The sequence below is a fragment of the Serinus canaria genome, chromosome 28, assembly GCF_022539315.1.
Source record: "Serinus canaria isolate serCan28SL12 chromosome 28, serCan2020, whole genome shotgun sequence".
NCBI classification, from domain to species: Eukaryota; Metazoa; Chordata; class Aves; order Passeriformes; family Fringillidae; genus Serinus; species Serinus canaria.
In genome coordinates, this window is record NC_066341.1 from 2,491,110 (window position 1) to 2,515,445 (window position 24,336).

The 24,336-nt window shown below is 48.9% G+C and overlaps 2 protein-coding genes across 2 annotated transcripts; one reads left to right on the plus strand and one right to left on the minus strand.

Moving 5' to 3' along the window:
* The first annotated feature begins 126 nt into the window (after window positions 1-126).
* GNA11 (G protein subunit alpha 11) lies at window positions 127-14,501 on the plus strand. The gene is made up of 7 exons (XM_050986230.1): window positions 127-298; window positions 4,289-4,473; window positions 5,497-5,651; window positions 6,326-6,454; window positions 7,615-7,744; window positions 8,487-8,640; window positions 10,176-14,501. The coding sequence occupies exons 1-7, from the start codon at window positions 163-165 to the stop codon at window positions 10,364-10,366; spliced, it is 1,080 nt and encodes a 359-aa protein (XP_050842187.1). The 5' UTR covers window positions 127-162; the 3' UTR covers window positions 10,367-14,501.
* Window positions 14,502-19,301: 4,800 nt separating this feature from the next.
* On the minus strand, window positions 19,302-22,938 carry LOC103822021 (granzyme K-like). The gene is made up of 5 exons (XM_009096976.4): window positions 22,596-22,938; window positions 22,353-22,497; window positions 20,649-20,790; window positions 20,299-20,514; window positions 19,302-19,561 (listed from the first exon to the last, which is right to left on the minus strand). Exons 1-5 carry the CDS (start codon window positions 22,657-22,659, stop codon window positions 19,424-19,426), a joined length of 705 nt encoding a protein of 234 aa, XP_009095224.2. The 5' UTR covers window positions 22,660-22,938; the 3' UTR covers window positions 19,302-19,423.
* Between the last annotated feature and the right edge of the window lie 1,398 nt (window positions 22,939-24,336).

Consider the following 24,336-nt stretch of genomic DNA (forward strand, 5'->3'; position numbering starts at 1 on the left):
GGCCGGGCCGGGCCGGCGCCGCGCAGGGCGGGAGGGTGGGGAGGGAAGGGGGCGCGGGACGCGGGACCGGGCCGGGCCGGGCGCTCCCGGCCGTGCGGAGAACGGTGGTCGGTGCCGGGGGGGTGGGGGGGTGGGCGGGGGCGTCCCGGCCGCGACGCGACCATGACTCTGGAGTCCATGATGGCCTGTTGCCTGAGCGACGAGGTGAAGGAGTCGAAGCGCATCAACGCCGAGATCGAGAAGCAGCTGCGGAGGGACAAGCGCGACGCGCGCCGCGAGCTGAAGCTGCTGCTGCTGGGTGAGTGAGGAGCGCGGCGCCGGTCCGGCCTCAGCGGCCGCCGCGGGGCCCAGCCCGGGGCTCGGCAGGTCCGGGTGGCCGGGCCGGGCGGGGAGCGGGTGTGGCGGGGAAGCGGCGGGAGCCATCCCCGCCTCAGCCCGGCGCTCGGGGCCGCTCCCGAGCCGTGCGGGGCGGCCGCCTCATTGGCTGCCCTTTGTTTGATTTTGTGATGCGTTCGCTGTCAAAATGGGTTTTGACACAAGCAGGAACTAAGTGGCTGGAATTCCTGCTTGTGAAGGCGGGCACGCACACGGGCGCGTGAAATTTGTCTCGAGGAGAGGATTCTCGGCAGTGTGCTGGGCTCGGGTGGCCTGTGGGAATCCGCTGGTGGAGTTGGTGCTGTTCAGGATTGTCGGTGGAGATGTGTGGAAAAACGGGCCTGCAGCTCCTAAAGCGCAGAGTTTCCCCTGGGGCAAGGGCTGGGCAGGGCTGGGAGCGCGGCGTGGTGGTTGTGGAGGGGATGGAGTGGGAGTGCACGGGTTGTGTGCTGGGTGAGGAGATGCCCGTGGTGTTCAGAGGTGGAGATCACCTGTGCAGCCGTGAGAATCTAGGTCTGCGGGTGGAAACAGGAGTGTTGCCGTGCTGATGGGTAACTGTGCCGTGTTCAGATGAGTTTACAGGGATGGGTAATCGGCTGCAAACTGAGACTTGCAGGCTGTACCTCCTTCCTCAGTGGTGAGTTTGATGGTCGTGCCTAGGTAGCCCCCAAATTTAAACTGAAGTTTCAGTTTTCGTGCATGCCGTGATTTAGCATTGCTTATGTGTCAGATATGTCCTGCTTTGTGTCTTGAATACTGTATTATCTTGAAATGAAATTTGAAGCAGATCTGATGGATCTGTTGACAAGCCATTAAGGTCCAGATGAAGAAGGAGGCTGACCCTTGTGAAAATAAAACCACTTTGCAGAAGTGGGGGAGGCTGTGTGTGCCCAGCCCCTTGAAGGGCTCCAATACCAACACTGGTGCTTGGTGATAACTGTCAAATAAACCCCAGGGCTTTCCTTGTCACCCTGAACCCTTCACAATTAATGTATTGCTATTCTTTGTGTGAAAGGTAAAATCGAGGGCTTAGCCTTTCTGCTCTTTGGAGATGCTGTGGCAGTTTCTGTAAGGCTTCTTGTCCCTCACTCTCATGCTTCCCTAAAAGCAGTCCCACAGAAGCAGCTGTGTCAAAATAGGTTGTCGCTATAGGATAGATCTGGGTTAAGAAGATCCCACTGGATCTAAATATTTCACTTTAGAAAGAATTCAAATTGCTCAAGGATCCTTTCTGCTTTTCTAAAAGATACAGATTCAGCATCAGATTAAAAAAAAAAAACCATATAGAAGGTGGTTATTGATGGATAAGCAACACTTCTGGGTGTAGACAATTTTTGCAGGATGCTTTTCACTGGTCACAGCACGTTGCCCACCTTCAGCTGGCACAGGTAACCTGTGCTCTCTCTCCCTGCTTGCAGGGATTTCTTCTGGGTTGCTCCTGTCCTATGCAGTTCTTATATTCACAAGTATTGATGATTGGCTTAGTGAGAGGGCTTTCCCAAGAATCTCCAAAATTTTGAGTATGTGGAGGGAGTTTCTATCTTGTAGAAACTGTTACATTTTTCTTGTCACTACATCTGTTGACAGTTACTTTGTTGAAGCCTAAAACAGAAAATTAAGGTGAAGAATAACAGTGCTCTTCAATGATGAACCTGTTAGTAAGAAATTCAAGGTGTTGGACATTGCCATCTGGTACAAAGTAGTAAATTGTCTTTTTACTGGGTGGGGAGGATATTTTGTACAAAAATTATTTGTAATTAAGCATGGGATACTGTCGACTGAGCAGTGTATTTCCTGGGGGATCATTAGGAAGTTACTGTAAACTCTGCTGCTTTCACATATTGGCAGAAGAAGTGGTGAATTCAGATTTTCTCCTGTCATATTAAAAAAGGATTTTGTGCCCTGAGAGTTGTAGATCTTGCCCACCAGAGCTTGTAACCTGCTGGTGTAGGGAAAGTGCCTCAGGGAAAGCAAAAGGCAGCTTTAAAAAAAACCCCAAAACCTAACCAAAAACCCACCACCAATAAGCAAAACCAACCCCCAAACCAAAAAAGGGCAGTGATCGAGTGACAGGAAGAATCTGTGTTTGAACTCTTAAGTCCTGAAGCAAGCAAAGGTCTGGTGTTGAGGTTTCTTTTATATTTTCATTGTTGAAATGCTTTGAAGCACCACCTTTTTTTTTTTTCCCTCTCACTTTTGGTCACTGTGGTAAAAGACAAGGAAGTATTTCTCACTGACAGAAACCACAAAAGATCTCAGTTTCCAGTTTTTCCCCCACTTAGGGTGCACCTTTGTATTCAAGATGGAGATAGTTTGTTGCATATTGGTAGTGTCTACAGTGTTAATTTCTAGCTTTGCTGGTGTGATTTCTGTCAGTTCTTGCTGTTCATTTCAAACATTCTGCTTCTAGTTAGGTGCTCATTGCTTTTTATCTGAGCATTTTTATTTGTTTGCCTTTTAGCCTACCAAGATAACATGAGTAACTGAATATCTACATTTGAGTATTAATTGTGTATTGGGATGAATGAGATCCTGTCTGAATCCATCTCTCCCTTGGTGTGAGGAGGAGCTGGTGGTGCATGTGGGGAGAGCCAGGGCTCTGCCAGCATTTAAGCTCCAGGTCAAAAGGATTTGTATCACTGACATGATATATTTTGAGTTTTTGGTCTCTGTAATCAGGTGAACTGGGCCGCTCTGTTAGAGAGGTGTGGGGTTATTATCAATATCCTACATAATGATAACAAATTTTAGAAGATTGAACAAAAGCAGTCTACAGAAACGTAGTGGTCCATTTAGGCTGCTGAAATGTGGGGGTGAGCTCATCCCAAGTGAGACCTGGCCTGGGTGTCCCCTCCACAAGGACTCTGTGCATGGGGCGATGTCATGGGGGACGTCCCAGTTGAATTGTGAATTTAGCAATTCTCTGTAACTGCCTGGATGCCATCTGATGGCGTTTTACTCTCCTGCTCACTCTGTTAGAAAGTTCCCACTGTCCTTTGGTATCATCTGGTGGCCTTCACATGCTGAGTGACACTCCTGTGGGGCCATAAACGTAGGAGTGGAAGGACCTGCCCGAGTGACGGTGCAGGAAGCGCTGCCCTGTGCTGTGTCCTGCCCTCCCATCTGCTCCCAGCCCGGCAGTAAAACCTGAAAAAGAAGGAAGAGAAGGAAGCAGTGGCCTTGCTGAGCAGGCTGCAGCCCGTGGGGACCCAGGCACAGCACCGACAGCTGGAGCAGTGGCCTACTCTGCTCTCCCTGCCAGACGCCATTTTTAACTCCCTCGCACCCAGAGCAGGATCGCAGCAATCCTGCCACAGGCAGGCTGTGGGGTCAGCCCTGAGGAGCAAAAATTTAGGATACAAGGCACATGTGCTGCCTGGTTTGTTCATGGCAGATAGAGTTTCTTGAGCTCAGTTTCTCCTTTAGAGTTGATTTATTTTTTTCCTGTCGTGTTTGGTTCTTCCCTGTGAAAAGACACGGCGCGTATAAGGCAAAGAACGTTTTGTGCCAAATTAGAACAAAACAAAATTTGCTGCTTGCTGGGCTTCTCCTGGCCATTCACTGCTGGGTCTGTAGCACTTTCCTGCCTTGAGAGTGTGTCCAGGCCCTTCCTGGCTGGTTGTAGCATCTTGCTGGAGTATCTGGGAATAGGTCAGGTGTGACGGGCAAGGGCCTCTTGACGCAGGACGTGTGGGAGTGGCTGTAACGTGAGATTTGGAATAAGTACCAGAGCTACTTTTGAAAGCTGCTGTAAAGGACAAGGTGTCTTCCTTCCATGCTGCCTTTTTACCAATCTGGGAAGTGACAAAAAGAGGGTTGGGAGTGGTGTGTGCTTGGGTGTAGTGATAGGAGCTTTCATCTGTGGTGGATTTTGCTGCTGGTGGATCCTAATTCACTCTCTTGCACCCTGTAGGCACTGGGGAGAGTGGGAAAAGCACGTTCATTAAGCAAATGCGTATAATTCATGGCTCAGGCTACTCTGAAGAGGACAAAAAAGGCTTCACCAAGCTGGTGTACCAAAACATCTTCACTGCCATGCAGTCTATGATAAGAGCCATGGAAACCCTGAAGATTCTGTACAAATACGAACAGAACAAGGTAAGTTTGTCAGTTTTTGGACATACCTTTAGTCAGTGAGGATTTTGAGTTCTTGTTTCTTTGTGTCTTTCTGCATTGCAACCTCAAGCTCCCTGAACTCTTTTCTATAAACTTTTTATGACATTTTCTTGATACCCAACTCCTTTTACTTGGTTGTGTTATGGGGCAGAAGAACTTTGCATGGTTGGTGCACTGGTGTGCCTAGTGAGTGGTGGGAGCAAGGGTGTTATTTTTACTCATTTCAAGGATTCAGGGTTGTTAAATGTGTTGGCATTTTCTTTGCATGTGTTGCTGTTCCTATTGGAACTTGAAGCTGGCAAAATACATGCTGGACCCAAAAGACACAGACCTAGGCTGGTAGTTACTCCTGTTTCTGCAATCCTTCTGGTTTTCTGATAGGTTTGGACCCTTGGTCAGTAGCTTTTTTGAAGAATTTTGGTCTCAGCCACAGACACATACTGATTTCAGGACCAGGAATTAATTTTAGACAGATCTGATCTAAATTTTTTTATCTTTTTGAGGGGGAGGACAGTGAGAGTGAGGGCATGCCAGGAAAATAGATTCTTTTTTTTAGCATATTTTGCTTTTTTTAATGCTTAGTATCCTTAATATTTTGAAGTTGTGTTTTATCTGACCTATCACTCAGTGTCTTGGAGCTGATTTTGAATAATTGTTTGTAGGGATTTGATGGTGCCCCTTTCCTGTGTGTGGTGAGAATAGGCAGAGTGTGAGAAAGCTTTCCCTGTGCTTTGTGTGAGGCATGGTGGAGGGGTTCTGATGAATAAAATCTGCCAGCTTTTGCTTACTGTAACTTGTGCAGAACTTCATTTTGGTTTTTATTTGTTGGGGGTATTGGCAAAAGCCCCTAGATGTGGATAATCACCTCACAGGCACCTCAGGCTGTGGTAGTTACTGTAGTCCTTCCTTTGCTTAGCCACTGCAGGGTGAGTGGTTTTATACCCCCCAGTTCTGGGGTTTTTTTAAATTTTTCTCTCTTTTCTTCTTCTTCTTTTCAATCTCCAGGCCAATGCAGTGCTGATCAGAGAAGTGGATGTAGAAAAGGTCATGACATTTGAGCAGCCATATGTAAGTGCAATTAAAACATTGTGGAATGACCCTGGAATACAAGAGTGTTATGACAGGAGAAGAGAATATCAACTTTCTGACTCAGCTAAATAGTAAGTGTACAATCACTGGCATGCTTGTGATGGAAGTGATGCTCTAACAAATTATACCTGTCCACACTTTATTTATTAAAGTCCAGAGTTTATTTCCTTATCATTTGCTGCTTTTCCTGAGAGTCTGAGGTGTTCTGGTGGGTGAAGGGTGTTCATACATCTGCTTCAGGATGTACCTGGGGCCAGAATCTCCACATTATTCCATCTGTATTGATCTGGCTCCTGGGCAGCAGGAGTGCTGCTCCTTCTCATCAAGTTTGCCATGTGAAACTCAGATTTTATTCATTACAAATCCATTAAGTTCGGCAAGGTACAGAGGATGGTTCTGCATTTATAAGTAGAAACCTTAGATCCTGAAACATAAAGCATCTGCTGTGGTTAATCTTCCTCTGTAGTAAAGATTGTCTTCCCCACTGCTATACAGAGTGGATAAAGTTGTTTTTAGTGTATCTGTTTATCCTCCAAGGGGTCTGGCTGGTGAATTACTGTTCCCCAAAAATATTTTCTGTTAGTTTCCACACCATACTTAAAATCATTCAGACAACTTCTGCCTTTCTCATTATGCTACAGAAAGACTTCATGTAGCACTTTGTGCATCTGTATCTTTATGTGCTGCAAACTAAGGCAGTTTTTTCTTTTCCTTTGTTTTTTTTTTCCCCCTGTCCTGCTTGCAGCTATCTCAGCGATGTGGATCGTATTGCTACCCCAGGATATCTACCAACTCAGCAAGATGTGCTACGGGTTAGAGTCCCTACAACCGGGATCATAGAGTACCCCTTTGACCTAGAGAATATTATCTTCAGGTACTGGAGGTGTCTTCATGTTACAGCTCAGCTGGGCCAGCAGGGAGATGGTTTCAGGAAGGATAACTTGGGGCTTGCTTCAGTGTGTCCACATGGTTTCAGTGGATGTGTGATGGGTGCTGCTCTAATCGGGGTGGTCTGATGTTCTGGCTGTCAGAAAATTCAAAATTCAGAACTCAACCTGCTTTTGAATCAGTGACACTTCAACCTTAGGTGTCCTTCCTGAGAAGGTTTTCACTGCTTAAATTGTGGTTTGTGAGGCAGCTGAGAGATGTGTTGAGAGCTGAAGCCACCAAAGGCTGACACTTTTTGTGCAGAAATTCTTCCCTGTATTCAGCACCTGCCTTGAGAGCTGGTTTTCTGTGCCCACCTTGTGCTCTCAGGGTGGCACCAAAACTTGCTGCCTGTGCTGCTGCAGCAGGCTTAAGCCAGCAGCTGAGCCTGGCATGACCTGGCAATATTCCTGTGTTTCTGGTGCTTGGCTGCTCTCTGCCCTTCCTCACCACAGTGTGGCATTGCCAGAGAGAAATAAAGGAACCTGCATCACCTCTCTTAAACCATTTGGTTGCAGAAATGCAGAATTCTCCTCTCCCTGTTCTATTTTCTGATCTAGGGAGTAGGTGTAGGATTTTATCAAAGGTGAACCACATGTGGCACTTCAGGTGAGTGCCAGAATAACTTTAGTGTACTGTACAGGTGGGACTTGAACCTGAGAGGCTGAAGTGTGTGACTGTTAAACAGCACATTCCAACAAAAGTGTAACAACTAAAGAAAGATTTGGGTGGGGGAGAAGCTTTGAGGCAAGCAGGTGCTTTAATTAAAAATAAAAATAGTTTGCTCATGTGACAGAGCACAGTTTTGAAGGACTTGTCTTTTCAGACTCAGGGCTGCTGCTGAGCAAACCAGAGCAGAATGCAACAAAAATGGTAAAGGGTGAATTTGGCATCACTCACCTGTGGCCATTCTTTCAGTTTGCTGTATTTTGGGACTGGGGTATTTTGTAAACTTGCTGGTTTTGTTAACAGGCAGGTGCTGTCAGATCTCTGTGCCAGGTTAATGGAATGGTAAAGACCCAAATTAATTCTCATTGTTTGCTGGTCCTTTGCATTCAGAGAACTGCAGCTACCTCTGTGACACTCTTATGTACTTCTCTTCCTTAGAATGGTGGATGTTGGAGGTCAGAGATCAGAACGAAGGAAGTGGATCCATTGCTTTGAAAATGTGACTTCCATCATGTTTTTAGTAGCACTTAGTGAATATGACCAAGTTCTGGTGGAATCTGATAATGAGGTGAGCCAAAGAAGGAGAACCCTGCAGGAGGAAGAAAGGGAAAGAGGGAGGAATGTCTTTGTATTTCCTTGAAGGCTGGTACCCAGGTGCTTGGTGCCAAGTTGGATTAGCTGCTCTTATTGGTTTTGGCCTTCAGTTCTTGTTGCAAAGGGAACATGAGCCTCCACGGGTCATGATGTCCCTGAGGATGGAAAAGGCAGAGGGCATTCAAATCATCTGGACTTGTCAAGTGAAAAATGAAATTATCTGGAGCTGCAGAGTCCCTCGTGCCATGCACTGTGCTCCCAAATCACCCCTTCCCTTCCTGCACTGAGTTACTTCAGGCTTTGCTGCCTTGTGAGGTGGTGACTGCACTCTTTGAAGGTGCAAATCTGAATTTTGGCACTTGCTAGTAGATCAGAAACATGCTGTTAGATAAAAATAGTCGCTCTTTTTCTAGTAGACAAAATATTCTCACAAAGTATCATTGGACAGTCCTCTCACATGACTGTTAAAGCATAAAATGACTTTTAAATCTTTTGATGTGAAAGGCTTGGCAAATAAATGAAGCTTGGGTCCCTCAGATTTTGCATTTCCTTCCCATTTACTGATCCAGCTCGAACCAGAATCTACCTGAGGCCAAAGTATTTTGTGTATAATGTTTGAGATGCTGAATTCCTACAGATCTGAGTGCATGTGCAGGCAGCAGAAAGGCATTTTAGTGCTCCTCTGTGAAAACAGGGCTTTCTTTTTCTGCTTTCAGAACCGGATGGAAGAGAGTAAAGCTCTCTTTCGAACCATTATAACTTATCCATGGTTCCAAAACTCTTCTGTTATCCTCTTTCTCAACAAGAAAGATTTGTTGGAAGACAAGATCCTGTATTCCCACCTTGTTGACTATTTCCCAGAGTTTGATGGTGAGTGGATTTTAAGGGGGAACACTTGGTGGGGTGGAGGTGATTTGGTTAAAGCTTACTTGTTTTTTAAAGAACAGTCAGATCTAGAAGTGGAGAAAGCATTAATTGGAGAAAGAATGCTTACAGCAATGAGAAAACATCACAAAAATATCTTAATTATTCATAGACAAATGGAATCTGATAGGATGATCAAATAATGAGCCTCTCCTAGATGAAGAATTAAACTCTCCAATATGCACAATGGAAATCTAGCTTGTACATAAAACCAGTTTCATACCCATGGCAATTTACTGGTTTTCTAGAACTTTTAACCCTCTAGTCAAGAGGTGACTTGAGTCTTTGTTTTGAGAAACCAACTGGTCAAAAACCCAAGTTCTTTAAATGATGGTGCTGAAAAAAATCTTCCTGCAGCTTGAAATTCTTATTAGTGTGCCATCTGCTGTTGTGGGGAAATAATATCTATGTGAAACAGAGAATTTCCCATCTGAAACAAAACTCCTTGGCCAAAATATTATTTCAGGCTCTTCAGCTGAGTGCATTTAAAGCTGGCTGGTAACACATCTGTACAGGGCTGAAAATAAAATCAAAGTGGTGGAGGATAAATCAGGCAGTAATCTTCTTGCCATGCTCTCATGTATTAATTCTGTAATTATTTGCTTAAAAATATGAGGTAAAGGAAGAATTACCATCTTGCAAACAGCTTTCATCTTTTAGAGGACCAATGAAATTGCTCTTGGTGTGTCCTCCCACATCTGGAGTTCCTGCTTGGACCTCTGGTGGGAACACCAAGTTTTTCCAGCAGGCTAGGAGTGCCTGAAGAGCTGCTGCCCAAACAGGGAATGGAGTTTGTTGGGTTCCAAACTTCAAATGGAGCTTTAACAGCTGGAGACAGATCCCAGTTTCCAGGGGTGTCCTGTACTTCCATTTTTTTCCTGCAAATAACTCCTTCAAGGATGCTGCATGGCCTGGAAGTAGGAGGTTGCCCATCAGATTTCCTCTCAAGGGATGGTATTTGCCATGCAACAACAGCAGTCCTGTGGAAGAAATTGCAGTAGGTGACTATTTTCTGGGGAACTGTCAGCAATGTGAATGAAAAACTGGCCCAAACCCCCATTTTTAACTCCTGTGAGGTGACCAGCTGGATCAGACTGACTGTACTTTTGACTGGCAATAACCCTTGTTTCCAAAATTCACTCTTGTGTCTTTCATCCTGTAAGATCCACCTTTATATTGGGAAGAAATGTACCCCCCATTTCCATGGGAGGGCATTTAGTGGTGTCTGTCCAGCATCTGCCACTGTTTCCCAGTGGATGCTCCCACCAAATTCTGAATTCCAAAGCAGGGTCAAAACTGCAAAGTGCCCAGGGAGTTGGTTAGACAGCTGAAAAGCATAAGAGTTCATCTCTTGGAGCTTTGATCCCATAAATAATCTTAATTTCTTCTTTCAAGCGCTGTAACCCATAGGAAAAAAGTGCTGCTTGATCTGGGGGATGCATGGGAGTGAAACCATTCACTGGTGTCTCTGTTTGCTGCAGGCCCACAGAGGGATGCACAGGCAGCCCGTGAGTTCATCCTCAAGATGTTTGTGGATTTAAATCCCGACAGTGATAAAATCATCTATTCCCATTTCACATGTGCCACAGACACAGAAAACATCCGTTTCGTCTTTGCAGCTGTCAAGGACACCATCCTCCAGCTCAACCTGAAGGAGTACAACCTGGTTTGACCTGCTCTGCTCTTGCCCCTTGAGAGGCTTCTTTGTGAAGAAAAGACAAAAAAATGAAATTTTAAATATGACAGGAAAAAAAAAAAACCAAGTTTTAATTTTTGATGATGTAATGATTGCAAATTGTCTGATCTGTGGAGTGGCAAGTGCTCGGTGTTATCCTGGAGTCTCATGTCTCTGTCCACAGAGTAGTTGATTTCATATTTTTAACAAATTGCTTTTATGTCACAGTTAACGGGGATATGCCTCATTTCTTCAGCACCTTGCTTACTTCTTAATTTTTTGCCAAGCAGCTAAGGCAGCCTCATCTTGATCTTTCCTTTGTTGCTAAGCCACTTTTTTTTCCTCCCCCCCTTTCATTCCCATGGTATATGTAGAGAAAAACAAAAATCCCCAACACTTTCCAGCTGAGATTGTGAATTCACTGGACTGTGGGAGTGCAGAATGCTACTGGTCCCTTTGCCTTGTGCTATAGGGTGCCTCTGGTGTAATTTGCTAATCCTGCTTCCTTCCCCTCCTTCTTTCCCTTCCCTTCCCCAGGACACGCTCCATGGTTCACTGTGATGAAATGTTGGGGAGGAGCAATTGCTCTCCAACTGTTGTGCAAAAAAAAAAAAAAAAAGAAAAAGGCAAAACAAACAAACAACAACAAAAAAAAAAGCCATCACCTTTCCATTCTTTATATGTTCTGAGTAATTTTTTGTTATCAATTTTAAAAGGTATGGAGACTGTGATTTTTTTTTAAATTATTGGTGTTCTATACATAGTTTGCTATGTGTTGCTGTATTTTGTTCATGGACTACAAATGATGGAAGCTCTTGGAGCAATAGCTGCTGAGCCTGGGGAAGTGCCTGACTGTAATTGTTCTTTTTTTATTTCATTTTTATTTCTTTTTAAATTCTTTTTCCCCACACACACACAAACACATCCCACCCACACCACAAGCACGTGGCCATGTGTGCACAAAGCTCAGTCTGCAGAGAGGAACTGTTTTATTGGGTAGAGTTTCTGACATCAATGAGCAACTTCTCTATGCAGCAGTTACCAGAAGCACACTGAGTGATTGTGGCATTCCAACATCAGACTTTGCCTGGATTGATAACCTTAATCTTGTGCCATCCTCTAGGTCTTTTCTTGCTGCCTAATAGCAATCAAGCCTTGTTTTATTGCATTTTGTGCCAGTGTGTGAATGACTTTGTAAAAATTCCTCAGCCTTGTCCAGCTGGCAGAGTTGGAGAGGACCAGAGCTGGGATTCTTCCTTGGGGAGCCTGAGGATGGCTCTTGGAGGGAGCAGCAGTTCTGTCCCTCCTGTTGATGCATTCCCCTCTGTGTCCCTCTTTGGAGGAGTATGGGGTCCTCCTGCACACATCCTTGCTGCAGGGTGCCCGTGATCATGGTGGTAGCAGTGGTTAATTGTTGGCAGTGGTTAATTGTTGGCAGTGGCTGCTGCAGAATCCAGAGAGCCCTGCCCTGGCTGCACTTGGTGCAGCAGGAGAGGAGGAGAGAGGCAGCAGCACTAGCTGGAAGGCAGAATGGATGAAGTTGTGGATTCTCAATGCCACCTGAATCTCCTCTGAGCAGGAGATGAAGCCTTTGCACACAGGAGAGCTTTATGGCTTTATTTTGCAGGAGCTGAGGCGAGTCAAGGTGCTGAAGGGCTGCTGCCAGCCTGGGAGGAAGAAGTGCATTGGCAAGGCAGGGAGAGAGAGAGTGGGGAAGCAGGAGGTGAGACCCACGTCTGGACGTGTGTCAGTCATCACTGATGCTTCTGTTTCAATTCCAACAAGTAGCATTGGGTCCAAATTCTCTGGATCAACCAGATTGCCCCCTTGAAGGCTGCCAGTAGAAAAAAGACTAAACGAGCTGCACTGTTGGAGGGGGCTGTTGATATTTTGTCTCTTTTGTAGACAGAGCACTACATCAGTGTTTTGCACAACGTTGTAAGAGTAAATCTAACTGTCTGAGATGCTTAAGATGCTTTGATCTAGAACACTAAACTATGGAGGGACGTAATTTTGAGTAATTCTGTTGATAGTTCCCCCATTTTCCAGAAGCCTCTGTGTGCTCAGAGTGCTACAGAGCGAAGCAAGCTCTGCTCCAGGTGATTCCAGAGCTCGAGTTGGAACAGCAGTCATGGGACCAACAGTTGAAGAGCCAGTCTGAGTGGTGATGCTGAGGGAAGCATAGCATCTCTTTAGACTAGCCATGCTCTGGACTGCATTTAACCCTTGGGAGGAATGAGGAGGGATTCCCATGTGTCAGACAGCTTTGCATCAATTTTATTGCTTTTTTTTTGGTTTTGTTTTGTTTTCATCTTTATGCCAAAATGATCCAGTTTGTAGAAATTGTCTTATAAAGAGGAATTTATAATCATCTTCATGTATTCTAAGTGCTGTTCCTCTGAAGCAGACAGCAGCACCAACCTCTTCTGCTTCTGTGATCCTTTTGTAAATGGTTCACACTACAGCTGTTGCCAGCAATGAGCCTGGCACTGAGATACACAGGTTCTTGGAAAAAAAAATAACTTCCCAGAAGTTTCTCTTTTCCAAGGTGAATGATGGTGGTACTTCCACTTGAATCAGAAACTTTTTTCGGTCTTGTTTTGTACCTTCCCCTTTCTTTAAGAGCTGCTGCCCTGGCACAGGAGGAGGGATCTTGGCATCTGTCTCTTGCAGAGTGACTCTGCATCGTGGCAGGCAACTGTGGGAAGCTGTGGGCACAAGGATTTAGGGAATGTGCTGTACCTTGTGGGGCACCTGCTTGGGGTGGCTGTTGGCCTGAGAAGAGGCTCAGGGCAGGGAGGGGAGGGAAGGGAAGGGCTGAGCTTTGCTCAGTGGCTCTTGTTGGGTTCTAAAACCTCCTCCTGGACTGGGGTAGGAATGGGTCAGACCTGTACCTGTCACCTGGAGTTGTCTGTGACTGTATCATGTGTGAGAAGATAGCAGTGTTAGCACGTGCTTTCCTTAGTAAGCAGCTGCTTGTGTGCCTCCAGCTTGGCCAGTGAAGTGTTCCTGCAGAACTGGCTCCTGTCTCTGTTGGCTGGCAAATGCCTGGCCCAGCAAAAGTGCCAAACCTTAAAACCAAATTTGCCTGTGTTCAACCTCTCTGAAAGTGAGGCCTGCCAGAATTCTCTGCAGGTCAAGAGTGACTTTCAGAAGAAAGGTAAAATTGGGTTGTTGTAGGGAATCCAGAGTCTGAGGAGTTGGGTCTCCTTGCTAACCTCTGCTCCTTGTGCACTTTTAACCTTTGTTCTGTTGAAGAAACCAACATACTTGGAACTAGTTTGAAACTTGAAGTCAGTGAGCAGAGGACCATCCCTTTTCCTTGCACCATTCCATGTGGATTGGCTACCTGGTGAGCAAAAGCCCCTTCCAGCTGCAGCGTGTCAGCTCCTGCCCTTCCTGCCTCCCCCTTCTCCTCGAGTTGGATTCTTTGGTCTCTTGTTGTTGCTTCCTAGCAATGTTGGCCTTGCGTTCAACTATGGTTTTTCTTCATGTGTTTTATTGGTTTAAAAAAAAAAAGACAAAAAAATACTTAAAAAAAACAAACAAACAAACAAAAAAAGACAAAAAAAAAAAAAAAGTACTTCCGGAGTGTGCTGACCATTGTATTGTCCTGTACAGAGCCCAGGTCGTTAGAGTCCAGCAGAGATAAAGTGTGTTATGCAGCACCCAGTTTTTTAAGAGTATGGTTTGTGCCAATGCCCCTTCTTTAGTAGTGCCAGAGACTCTTTACAAGTGCCAATGTGGTGGAAATTATTTGGTTATACTTGTATATTATAGGATCCTGAATTAAGACAATTTAAACATTATCCTATTTAAAAAGAATACTATATAAAATGCTGTTTTTAAACCTTGTCATTTGCAATGCATGTATTGTTGTGCGTGTTGGGGGGCGGGGAGGGAAGAGGGTAGGGTAAAGGAGTTTCTGAATAAGATGCCCAGTGTCAGGATCTATTCAGACTCCAAACTGTCTCATTCCAGTCCAGGAGTGTGATTGTTTCTTGGAATGATCCCACTCTGACTGCTGGGCAACACGCTTATTACAGAAATATCTGATGGAAATTGATTTTCATATCTTTCTCCTGAAATAAACTCTCTGTTTGAAATTGGAATAAATTTTGTTCCTAAAAGCCGTGGTGGTTTTGTGTGTGTTTCTTCTCTCCTCTTCCTCCCTGGTACCCTGTGGGACCTGCAGCTCTGCCTCCTGTCAGAAAATCAGGATTCTGAGGCATAGAAACAAAGCATGTTTTGGTAAATAAAAGGTATAATAGGCCATAATTACATATAATGCACTGTACCATTAACTCTGAAATGTGAGCAGTGTCTGGCTGGGGGTTTAAGGTGCAGAGATTCAACGGTGGCATCTTGATTTGAAGTTTTCCAGGATTTTGGAGTAGGATTGCTGAGGGAAGTTGTTGGTGTTTGCTGCTGCCTCTTGCTGTGGTGTCAGCCCCTTGCAGGCACAATTCCAAGCAGGATGTCTGTTGCCAATAGCAGGAATGTTGGTGGGACCAGAACTGCTTCCAGTCTTGTCTGTTAGAAACAGAAATGTGAAACATGGCTAAAAATCATCCCTGAAGGAGTCCAGGGCTGGATGACTGCGAAAACTTCCACAGAGATTTCCTGAGATGGAGTTTATAGAGCTTAATTCCTTTTCTCTGGGCTCATTCTCCAGGAATGTTGCATTAAATCAGCTGGGAGTGGGTAGAGATGGCCAATTTCCTCTCTGTAAAGGTTTCCTGTGTTTTCAGGAAGCTGCAGCTGAGGATGTTCTGCTCCCTTCAAGGTCACTTAGCCCAGGTGAAACTGCAGCTCCTGGGCAGCCTGAGACATTTTGTTGGCTCCCACCAGGAAGGGAACAGTGGTGTGTTGGCCAGAGCACTGGCAAGGACTTAAATTGTCACTTTTCTAGCTTTGGGTGAGTTTTTGTTGCTTTTCTCAGAGGCTCTGTCCCCTCAGCAGCTGGGGAGCAGAGTCACTGCTCGTGTCCTCAGTCACGTGTTGTGCTGTTCTCTGCAAAGAGCCAAATCTGCTCTGTTTAGATAAAGCAAAGTTGAGGCTCTTCAAGGAAAAAAAATGAAGCTTTTAACACCCACTATTTCCAGCTGGGTGGAAATCCTGGGTGTTGAAGGCCTTTTGCAGGCTCCAGGTGTGTGTGGGGCTGTTCCAGCAGTGGAGGAGCAGGAGGCTGGAGCAGCCCAGGGAAGGAGGCAGCTGCTGGCAGCAGCCCATGAACAGCAGGCTCACACTTGCTGCTTTCCCAAGGACCACTCCAGCCCTGGTGCCTTGTGAAGGCTGGCCTAGAACAGAGCCTAGGCTGAGCTAAAGAGTAAAGTAGGGATTTATTGAAAGGCCTCTGGATTCACCTTGGGCAGCACAACCCAAAATGGTCACAAAAATGGACAACAGGTCACAGGGTCTCTCACTTGGATCAGTTCTGCTCCATTTGCACATTGGAGTTAATTGTCCAATTCCAGCCCCAGCCCATGCAGTCCCATCTTTCTTATTTTCTCTCTTCATTCCACATGGTTTATGCTCTTGGACCTGAGGTTTGGATCATTTGTCCTTGGTCCCCAGCTAGAGAAGGAATTTTGTCTCTCTACTCTGTGCACAGAGCTCACCATCCCCTGATATGAACCCAGATCCACCCACTAAAGCAGAATAGAATAGAATAGAATAGAATAGAATAGAATAGAATAGAATAGAATAGAATAGAATAGAATAGAATAGAATCTGAAAAATATAAAAACTAAAACCTGAGGCATCAGCCCAGGCTGGAAAAAGCTTTCCCAGTAGCACAGAGAGCTCCTCCTCACCTCCAGCTCTGCAGCTGGGGCCTGAAGCTCTCAGCTCCTCCTGTGCCCATCCTGCAAGGAGGGGTCTGGGAACATGGGAGGCTGTGTCATGAGGCACTGCCTGGATAATTCCTTTGGCCTCCAGCCTGCTCCAGAGGAAGGGACTCAGTGAAAGGGCTGCCAGGGCTGGGCTGTGGGCCAGGGGAGTGTCCTGATAAGGTGAGCTGGCCCAGGGACTGCTGCAAATCACTTCAAACTTGGCCACTGGATGTCCCTGCCCTACCAAAGCAGGTCCTTGGGGTTGTGCTCATGGGTAAAGCAGACATGAAGGAAATCAATTTTCATATTTTTCTTATTTTAAAAAATCCCTCGTGCAAAGGGGCAAAGAGAGAGTTTGGGATTTGCCTTGTCCTTGGACAACCATCATCCTCCTCTTTCCTTGGAGCATTCCCTTTGCCCTCTGGGGAAGAGAGGGAAATATCTGTCCACCATAAGAGTAGAATGCCATGTGGAATTTATAAAGCAGGAGTAGAAAGCCTCCCTCCTGTACCCCAGGTTTCTCCCCTGTGCTATCCTGGTCCCACACAGGGCTCTGGAGCTGATGTGAAGCTCAGGAGCAGCTTGGCCTGGGGAATGGCAGCTGCTGTTGGAACAACATTCTGTCAGGAGCTTCCTGAGCCCTGGGCTCAGTGAGGGCTTGTCCCACCCCAAGCTGTTTCCTGTGTGCTCTCCCAGTGATACCAGTTTGGTATAATTGTCCTGGAGCTGCTTTATCTCCTGCCATGCAGCCTGAGCAGGAAGTTAAGCCTCCACAGGCAATTTTTGTACCATCTCCACCACTGTGGGTGGAGAACTCAGGGCTTTTGAAGAGTTTTTGTGGCTGGACTGTGTGATGAAGTCTCCACACTTGGGCTGTGTGGAGCTTCTGGGTAACCCCAGCTGCTGAGCTGGGTGAGGATGTGGCTTGTCAGGGACCTCAGCTCTGCCCAGGGCTGTTCTTTGTCCTGAAGCTGCTCCTGGAGCTGCTGCTCCCTTCATCTCAGGTGAGGATCTGTAGCTCCTGGCCATGGAAATTAATGATGGAGCTCCCCAAAGACAGGTCTCTCCTGCTCTGCTGGTTCCCATCCTCCCTCCCAGTGACTCAGGCCTTTGGTCTCCAGCTCCCCAAGAGGTGACACAGGAGGAGCACTGGGAAATTCTTCTGGGCAGGATTTGGCAGCCTCAATAAGAAGAAAATCTCTTCTCAATGTCAGCTTTGCAACCATTGATTCAGAGCAGATAAATGATGTGAAGAACCCTGGGGGTCAGAGGTGCCTTTCCTCAGCTCAGCCATGAATTTGCTTCCAAACTGCAAGGGGTGAACTTTGTTGGATCGCTTTGGAAGTTGTTTAGAGGCAGAACCTTGAAGAACAAACCCTGATGCCAACCCAAAGAGGGCACTCTGGGCATGGAAAACTCAGCAGAAATGTGCTAGAGGTGCTTTCCTTGTGCAACATCACCCACAGCAAAAACCACTGATAACTCTGCTCAGCTGCAGCTTTTCTCAGTCACGTGAGTGACCTGGGGACTTTTAGACATTTTGAATTATAAGGTTTGGAAAATATTTGGAGTCTTCACATCTTTGTCCTTGTGTTTTGTATCCAGTTCTGCCACAGATGTTGGAATGGCCTCTGACAAGTCACCTTTGGGCAGAGGTGAGCTCAAGGAAAGGCAAACACTCCCCAGAAATGTTTTTGTAGATGAAATCCCAAACATCTGACGGAAGCGTTTGAGCTCCTCTTGCTGGGTCTCTTGCCAAATTCTCCAGATTAATTTCCTCAGGTTGCAATATTTTTGAGCTCTTTTGTAGAAAAGGCAGGGGTTTATATTTCTGTCTTAAAACCACAACCAGAAATAAAATATTTCCTGGCTGTCAAGCTGTGGTGGGACTCTGAGGTTCCTCTCTTTGCTGCCAGCTTCACTAAGAAGATGACTCAGAGTGCCTTGATGAGCACTGGGGGTGACAGAGGTGCACTGGGGGAAGGAAGATCTGCTTTGGTGTGGAATGGCAGCCAGAGGTGGGATGGGGTAGAATTGAGAGGGGGGAGAGGATGGGAGAGAGGAAATCCCCCCAAGGACCAGCTTGGAAGTCCCTGGAGGGAGTGAGGAGAGCCCCTGCCCTGAAATCCAGACTGGACATCTGTTCTGGAGTTTAGAGGGCAGAAAATGGAGGCCATTGGTTGGGGTAGAAATCTCCAGCTTGGGGTTCAGCTCTTGGAGCTGTGGCTTTCTCCTGAGCTGGTCAGGACTGGAGCCTGTGGCACAGAGAAATCCAAACAGCACCAGGAAAAGGCTTTCAAATGCTGATGAGATTTATTGGTTTTATGTGTTCTTACAACACTGGAGCTACAGAGGAGGAGAGAAAGGAGGCAGCAGGTTTCAGAGGTAGGGACAGCAGTAGTGAAGCGCTGGAAGTGTCCTTGGAGCCTGGGCAATCCTGCAGCTCAGGGCTTGGGACACCCAGACCGGCCACAAATGACAGGCTGCTCTTTGCATCCCTCTGATCTCCTTGTGCAGCCTTCCCCGAGGGTTCCAGACACCCCCTCAGCTGCTGCCACCTCTCTGGGGCTGTCCTGCTGCCTCCTCTCCAGAGCTGGAGCCACAAAGGGCACGGCCAGGGAAGGAGCCCAGCGTGCCCAGGGCACAAACCCAGCCAAGGCACCTCCTCTGTGCCAGCCCAGCATGGGCAGAGCTCAGCCTGGCCATGGAGAAATCCTTGCCACATCCACAGGGACAGTGGCAGATGTTCCCAGGGGGGAAGGGAAGGGAAGGGAAGGGAAGGGAAGGGAAGGGAAGGGAAGGGAAGGGAAGGGAAGGGAAGGGAAGGGAAGGGAAGGAAGGGAAGGGAAGGGAAGGGAAGGGAAGGGAAGGGAAGGAAGGGAAGGGAAGGGAAGGGAAGGGAAGGGAAGGGAAGGGAAGGGAAGGGAAGGGAAGGGAAGGGAAGGGAAGGGAAGGAAGGGAAGGGAAGGGAAGGGAAGGGAAGGGAAGGGAAGGGAAGGGAGGGAAGGGAAGGGAAGGGAAGGGAAGGGAAGGGAAGGGAAGGGAAGGGAAGGGAAGGGAAGGGAAGGGAAGGGAAGGGAAGGGAAGGGAAGGGAAGGGAAGGGAAGGGAAGGGAAGGGAAGGGAAGGGAAGGGAAGGGAAGGGAAGGGAAGGGAAGGGAAGGGAAGGAAAAGCTGGTGAGGATGGGGCTCTGAGGGTGAGCTCTGCAGGGGGAGCAGGGTCACAGGCACTTCATGACACTGTGCACCCAGGGGAGGTAAGGAGAAATGTGTGTGTAGAAGCCAGGCCAGTTGTTGTGCCTGTAGGAGAAGATGCCAAAGGCTTTGTTGTTGCAGACCAGAGGATCCCCAGCATCACCCTGTGAAGAGGAGGAGAGAGATCAGTGCTGGGTGATGGGAGCTGCAGGGATGGAGGGAGGCTGCAAATTCAGGGCAGGATTTCCCCAGCAGGAACCTGGACTTGCAGTGGGTGGGGAGAACAGAATCCCAGAATCACTGAATCCCAGAATCCCAGAGAATCAGAATCCCAAAATGAAGAGGTTGGAAGAGACCTCCAAGATCATCGAGTCCAACATATGCCCTGACACCTCAGCCAGACCATAGCACCAAGTGCCATGTCCAGGCTTATTTTAAACACATCCAGAGATGGTGATTCCACCACCTCCCTGGGAAGAGCATTCCAGGACTTTATTATTCTTTTGGTGCAAAATTTCTTGTTAATATCCAATATCCACTGTGTCCTCTGATTCTGTCAGCGCTGCCTGGTGGAAGAGACCGACCCCACCTGGCTCCAGCCTCTCTTCAGGGAGTTGTAGAGAGCAATAAGGTCACCCCTGAGCCTCCTCTTCTCCAGGCAACTCTGCCTCCACAAGGGGCTGGTGGTGCCAGCTTTGTTTGGGAGCCAGCTGGGGGAACACTGAAGCTCCAAAACACCCTCAGACCAACAGTGAGGCTCAGGGTGACCCCCCCTGGCCAAGCCTTGCTGGGACTCCCAGCTCCTGTGCCGTGGGAGAAGACAAGGATCCACAAGGATCCTCTTCTCAGTGCTTTGCCCCAGCTCAAAGCTCCCCTCCTCCCCCTCCCTGAGCACACTGACCTTTTCAGGTAGCTTGGAGGATTTGCTCTGGCCACAAATCAAGTCATCAGCAAGGCCTGGGTCTTGGTTGAGGCAGTCCCTCTGGCTGATGATGGTGACAGTGGCTGTCCTGTCACCCCAGCCAACCAGCCTGCACTGGGTGCCACCCCAAATTTTGGTTTTCTCCAAAAAGGAAATGGGCCTGACGTGGCCATTGCTTTTGGCAGTGCCATTCAGCTGGGCAAGGGCACAGGAAACACAGAGGTGAAAAGAGAGAAAGAGAGGAGAAAACACAGAGATGAGTGTTTGCCCTGGGATCCACTGGCCCCTCCTGCCCCAGGGCTGCAGCTCAGGCTGCTCCACCAGGTTACCTTCAGCAGAAGGATGTCCTTGCCCATCTTAGGGCTGGTGTAGCCTGGGTAGCTGTGGTACTCCTTCACCTGGAAGGTTTGCCAGCTTTCCTCTCTCCTTTGCAGGGTTTGGGCTCCCAGGATGACAGTCAGGGGTTTGTGCCTGGTGACATCAAGCACAGGGGTGTCACCAGCTTGTCCCTGTCTCACCCGGGGACACTGAGGCTCATCCCTCAGGGCATGGCCAGGACAGCCCAATGACACAACAGGGTGTAAATAGAAATTCCCTATGCACAAAATCCTTTATCAACACTTTTTAAGAAGAGTGGTGGGAGCAAAGAGCTCTGCCAGGGAATCTGCCCAGCCAAGAGGCAGAGCCAGCTCCCACCTGACAGACCAGAGCTCTGCAAGGGCTCCTTTATCTCCTTTATCTCCTTTATCTCAGTGCCCAGACCTCAAGCTGGGCACATTTGGCCCAACACTGCTCCTTCTGGGCTCCACAGCCCCATGGAAGTCCAGGGGTTTTTAAATCAGGATATTTCTCTGTCCTCTACATCCCCAGAAAGTGCTGCCTCAGGAGAACTGGAAAGGACCTTGGGTGTGTGCAGGAGTCCCAGGTGAGGCTCAGCCTCCAGGCTCCTCCCTTTTGCTGCCCAGGTGTGGCACTGGCCCTGAGGGACCGGCACAGTGACAGGCACAGGGCACAGCTGGCAGCCCTGAGCCACACCCAGAGCTGGGCACACCTGGAAAAGCTCTCCTGCCCATCCACAGCCCAGCTGGAAGGCTGCAAACAGCTGGAAAATCCACAGGAATATGGGAATATATTTCATAGGAAATAATTCTGCCAGCAAACACGTTGGTGACAGAAAGGACAAAGCCTGCCAGCAAGGGAAGGAGCCACCCTGAGCTCCCATTGCTGACCCCTGGGAAAAACAAAACATGGAGGGGGAAAAAATCAGGGAAAATACCTGAGGGTGGGCTGGGGAGGGAGATGGGGCTCGGGGCTGGGGACAGAGATGGGGCTCAGGGCTGCCCCAGGGCTGGGAGGCAGATGGGACTCAGGGCTGTCCCCAAGCCTGTCCCCAGGGCTGGGAGGGAGATGGGGCTCAGGGCTGTCCCCAAGGCTGGGAGGGAGATGGGGCTCAGGGCTGTCCCCATGCCTGTCCCCAGGGCTGGGAGGGAGATGGGGCTCAGGGCTGTCCCCAAGCCTGTCCCCAGGGCTGGGGAGGGAGATGGGGCTCAGGGCTGTCCCCAAGCCTGTCCCCAGGGCTGGGGAGGGAGATGGGGCTCAGGGCTGTCCCCATGCCTGTCCCCAGGGCTGGGGAGGGAGATGGGGCTCAGGGCTGTCCCCAAGCCTGTCCCCAGGCTGGGAGGGAGATGGGGCTCAGGGCTGTCCCCAAGCCTGTCCCCAGGGCTGGGAGGGAGATGGGGCTCAGGGCTGTCCCCAAGGCTGGGAGGGAGATGGGGCTCAGGGCTGTCCCCAAGCCTGTCCCCAGGGCTGGGGAGGGAGATGGGGCTCAGGGCTGTCCCCAAGCCTGTCCCCAGGGCTGGGGAGGGAGATGGGGCTCAGGGCTGTCCCCATGCCTGTCCCCAGGGCTGTCCTGCCTGCCAGGAAAGAGCCAGCTGGTGGCTGAGGTGACTCCAGCTGTGAGCCCTCCCCAGAGGAGCTGTTGCCCAGGCCCTGGAGGGACAGACACCTCTCTGCAGGACACAGCAAGGACTTACTGAAGGCACTGAGCTGCTGTCATCACCCAGGCAGGAGCCACCAGGAAGCCTCCACAGGACTGGTTGTCCTTGCCCTGCAGGAAGGCCACGTAGGGAGCAGGCTGTATCCTGACTTCTCCTCTCTCCCTCCACTTCCAGGGGTAATCTGCAATGGATGGCACCGGGGATGAGGATTTTGGAGGGCACAGGGCTGAGATTTATCCTTCCCCAACTCTCTCCTGTCCCCCAGCCCACTCTACTTACAGCTGCTGACTGGGGGGCACATCACCAGCACGAGGGGCAGCAGGAGGGGCAGCAGGTTCTCCATCACAGCCTTCTGTGGGTCCCTTCGAGGTGGAGCAGCTTCTGGGGTCTCATCCTGCTCCCAGCAGGGTTTTATAGCCTGACACCAGACTCCAGGAAACCACAGAAGTCAGACTCATCTGAAGAATCTCTCCACAAGTTGCATGTCTCAGCAGTGTGAGAGGGGAATTCAGTCATTCTTGGCTTTGGGCATCAGCCCACCTCCATCATGGGGCTGCTCTGAGGGATCTGACGTCCTCCTAAAGCCAGAGCCAACTTTAGAACTTCCTGTTTGTTCTGGAAGCCGTGGGCAATGCACCCACCCTCACCTCTCTGACTTCCAGTGAGTTCTTCCCTTGCAGCTTCTGTTCTTGCAAACCCTCTTGATTTTTATCAGGAGCCCCACATGAAGAAGATTTCTTTCACCTGATGCATCAGTTCCATCAGTTCCACTGATGCCTTGTGAAGGCTGAGCTAGAACAGAGACCAGACAGAGTTAATTAATAAAGCAGGGATTTATTAAAGGGTCTCAATGGACCCACCTGGGGCAGCACCAGAGCCCAGCCAGGGCTGCACCCAGGATGAACCAAAATGGTCCCAAAATGGACACCAGGTCACAGGGTCTCTCCCTGGGATCAGCTCTGCTCCATTTGCACCTTGCAGTTCATTGTCCCATTCCAGCCCCAGCCCATCCAGTCCCACCCTTGTTTTTCTCTCTCCAGCCCACGGGGTTTGTGCTCCTGGGCTGAGATTTGGATCATTTGTCCTTGGTGCCCAGCTGGAGCAGGAATTGTTTTGTCTCCCTGCTCTGTGCCCAGAGCTCACCATCCCATAATGTGAACCCAGACCCAAACACTAAAGCAGCACAGAGTGTGAAAAACACAAAATCCAAACCTGAGGCATCACTGGAGGCTGTGCAGTGGCAGGTGAGGACCCTCCTGCTCCCCTCAGGGGCTGCACTCTTGGCTAATGGAGCAAAATTGCCACCAATGTGTTTGTACCATGGCACTGATGGCACTGGGGGGAAATCCTTCCCTGGGATGGAATCCAGAATTCCCAGAGCAGCTGGGGCTGGCCCTGGACCCCTGGCAGTGCCCAAGGCCAGGCTGGACAGGGCTGGGAGCAGCTGGGACAGTGGGAGGTGTCCAGGGGTGGAATGAGATGATCCCTAAGGGCCCTTCCAGCCCAAATTCTGGGATTTTACACCAAGAGCAAACCTGGAGCATCCACAGCTCACCTGTGACGAAACAGGGCTGATGTTTCCTTGCTGCCCTCACTGCCAGTAAATCTGCTTTCCCCTCTGCCTCCAGTGCCCAGTGGGCAAACCCCAGCTTGGAGGTACAAGGTGCCACTCTCGTGCAAAGCCTGCAGCAGCTGGAGCTTCAAGGAAAACCCTGACGTGACAGAGCCCCATGCAGCTCAGATAAGAGCTGCAGCCTGTTCACTTGCAGATCTCTGAGCCGATAGCAGCTCTGAGCAGCAGCCCAAACATGGACCCTTTTGACTCAGTTTCCCTTCATCCCAGGCAAGAATTTGGAGGATTTGTGAGCACAAATCCAGGCTGAGCTGGGGAAACCTCCTCCTGATGGGGGTGAGCAGCGGGAAGGCCAGGAGTGCAGGGCAGGCACCCCTTCCCCTGGAGTGCAGGCAGTTTTTGTGTATTTAAAATTCCCCACTGGTTTTTCCCACCACAAACCGACTC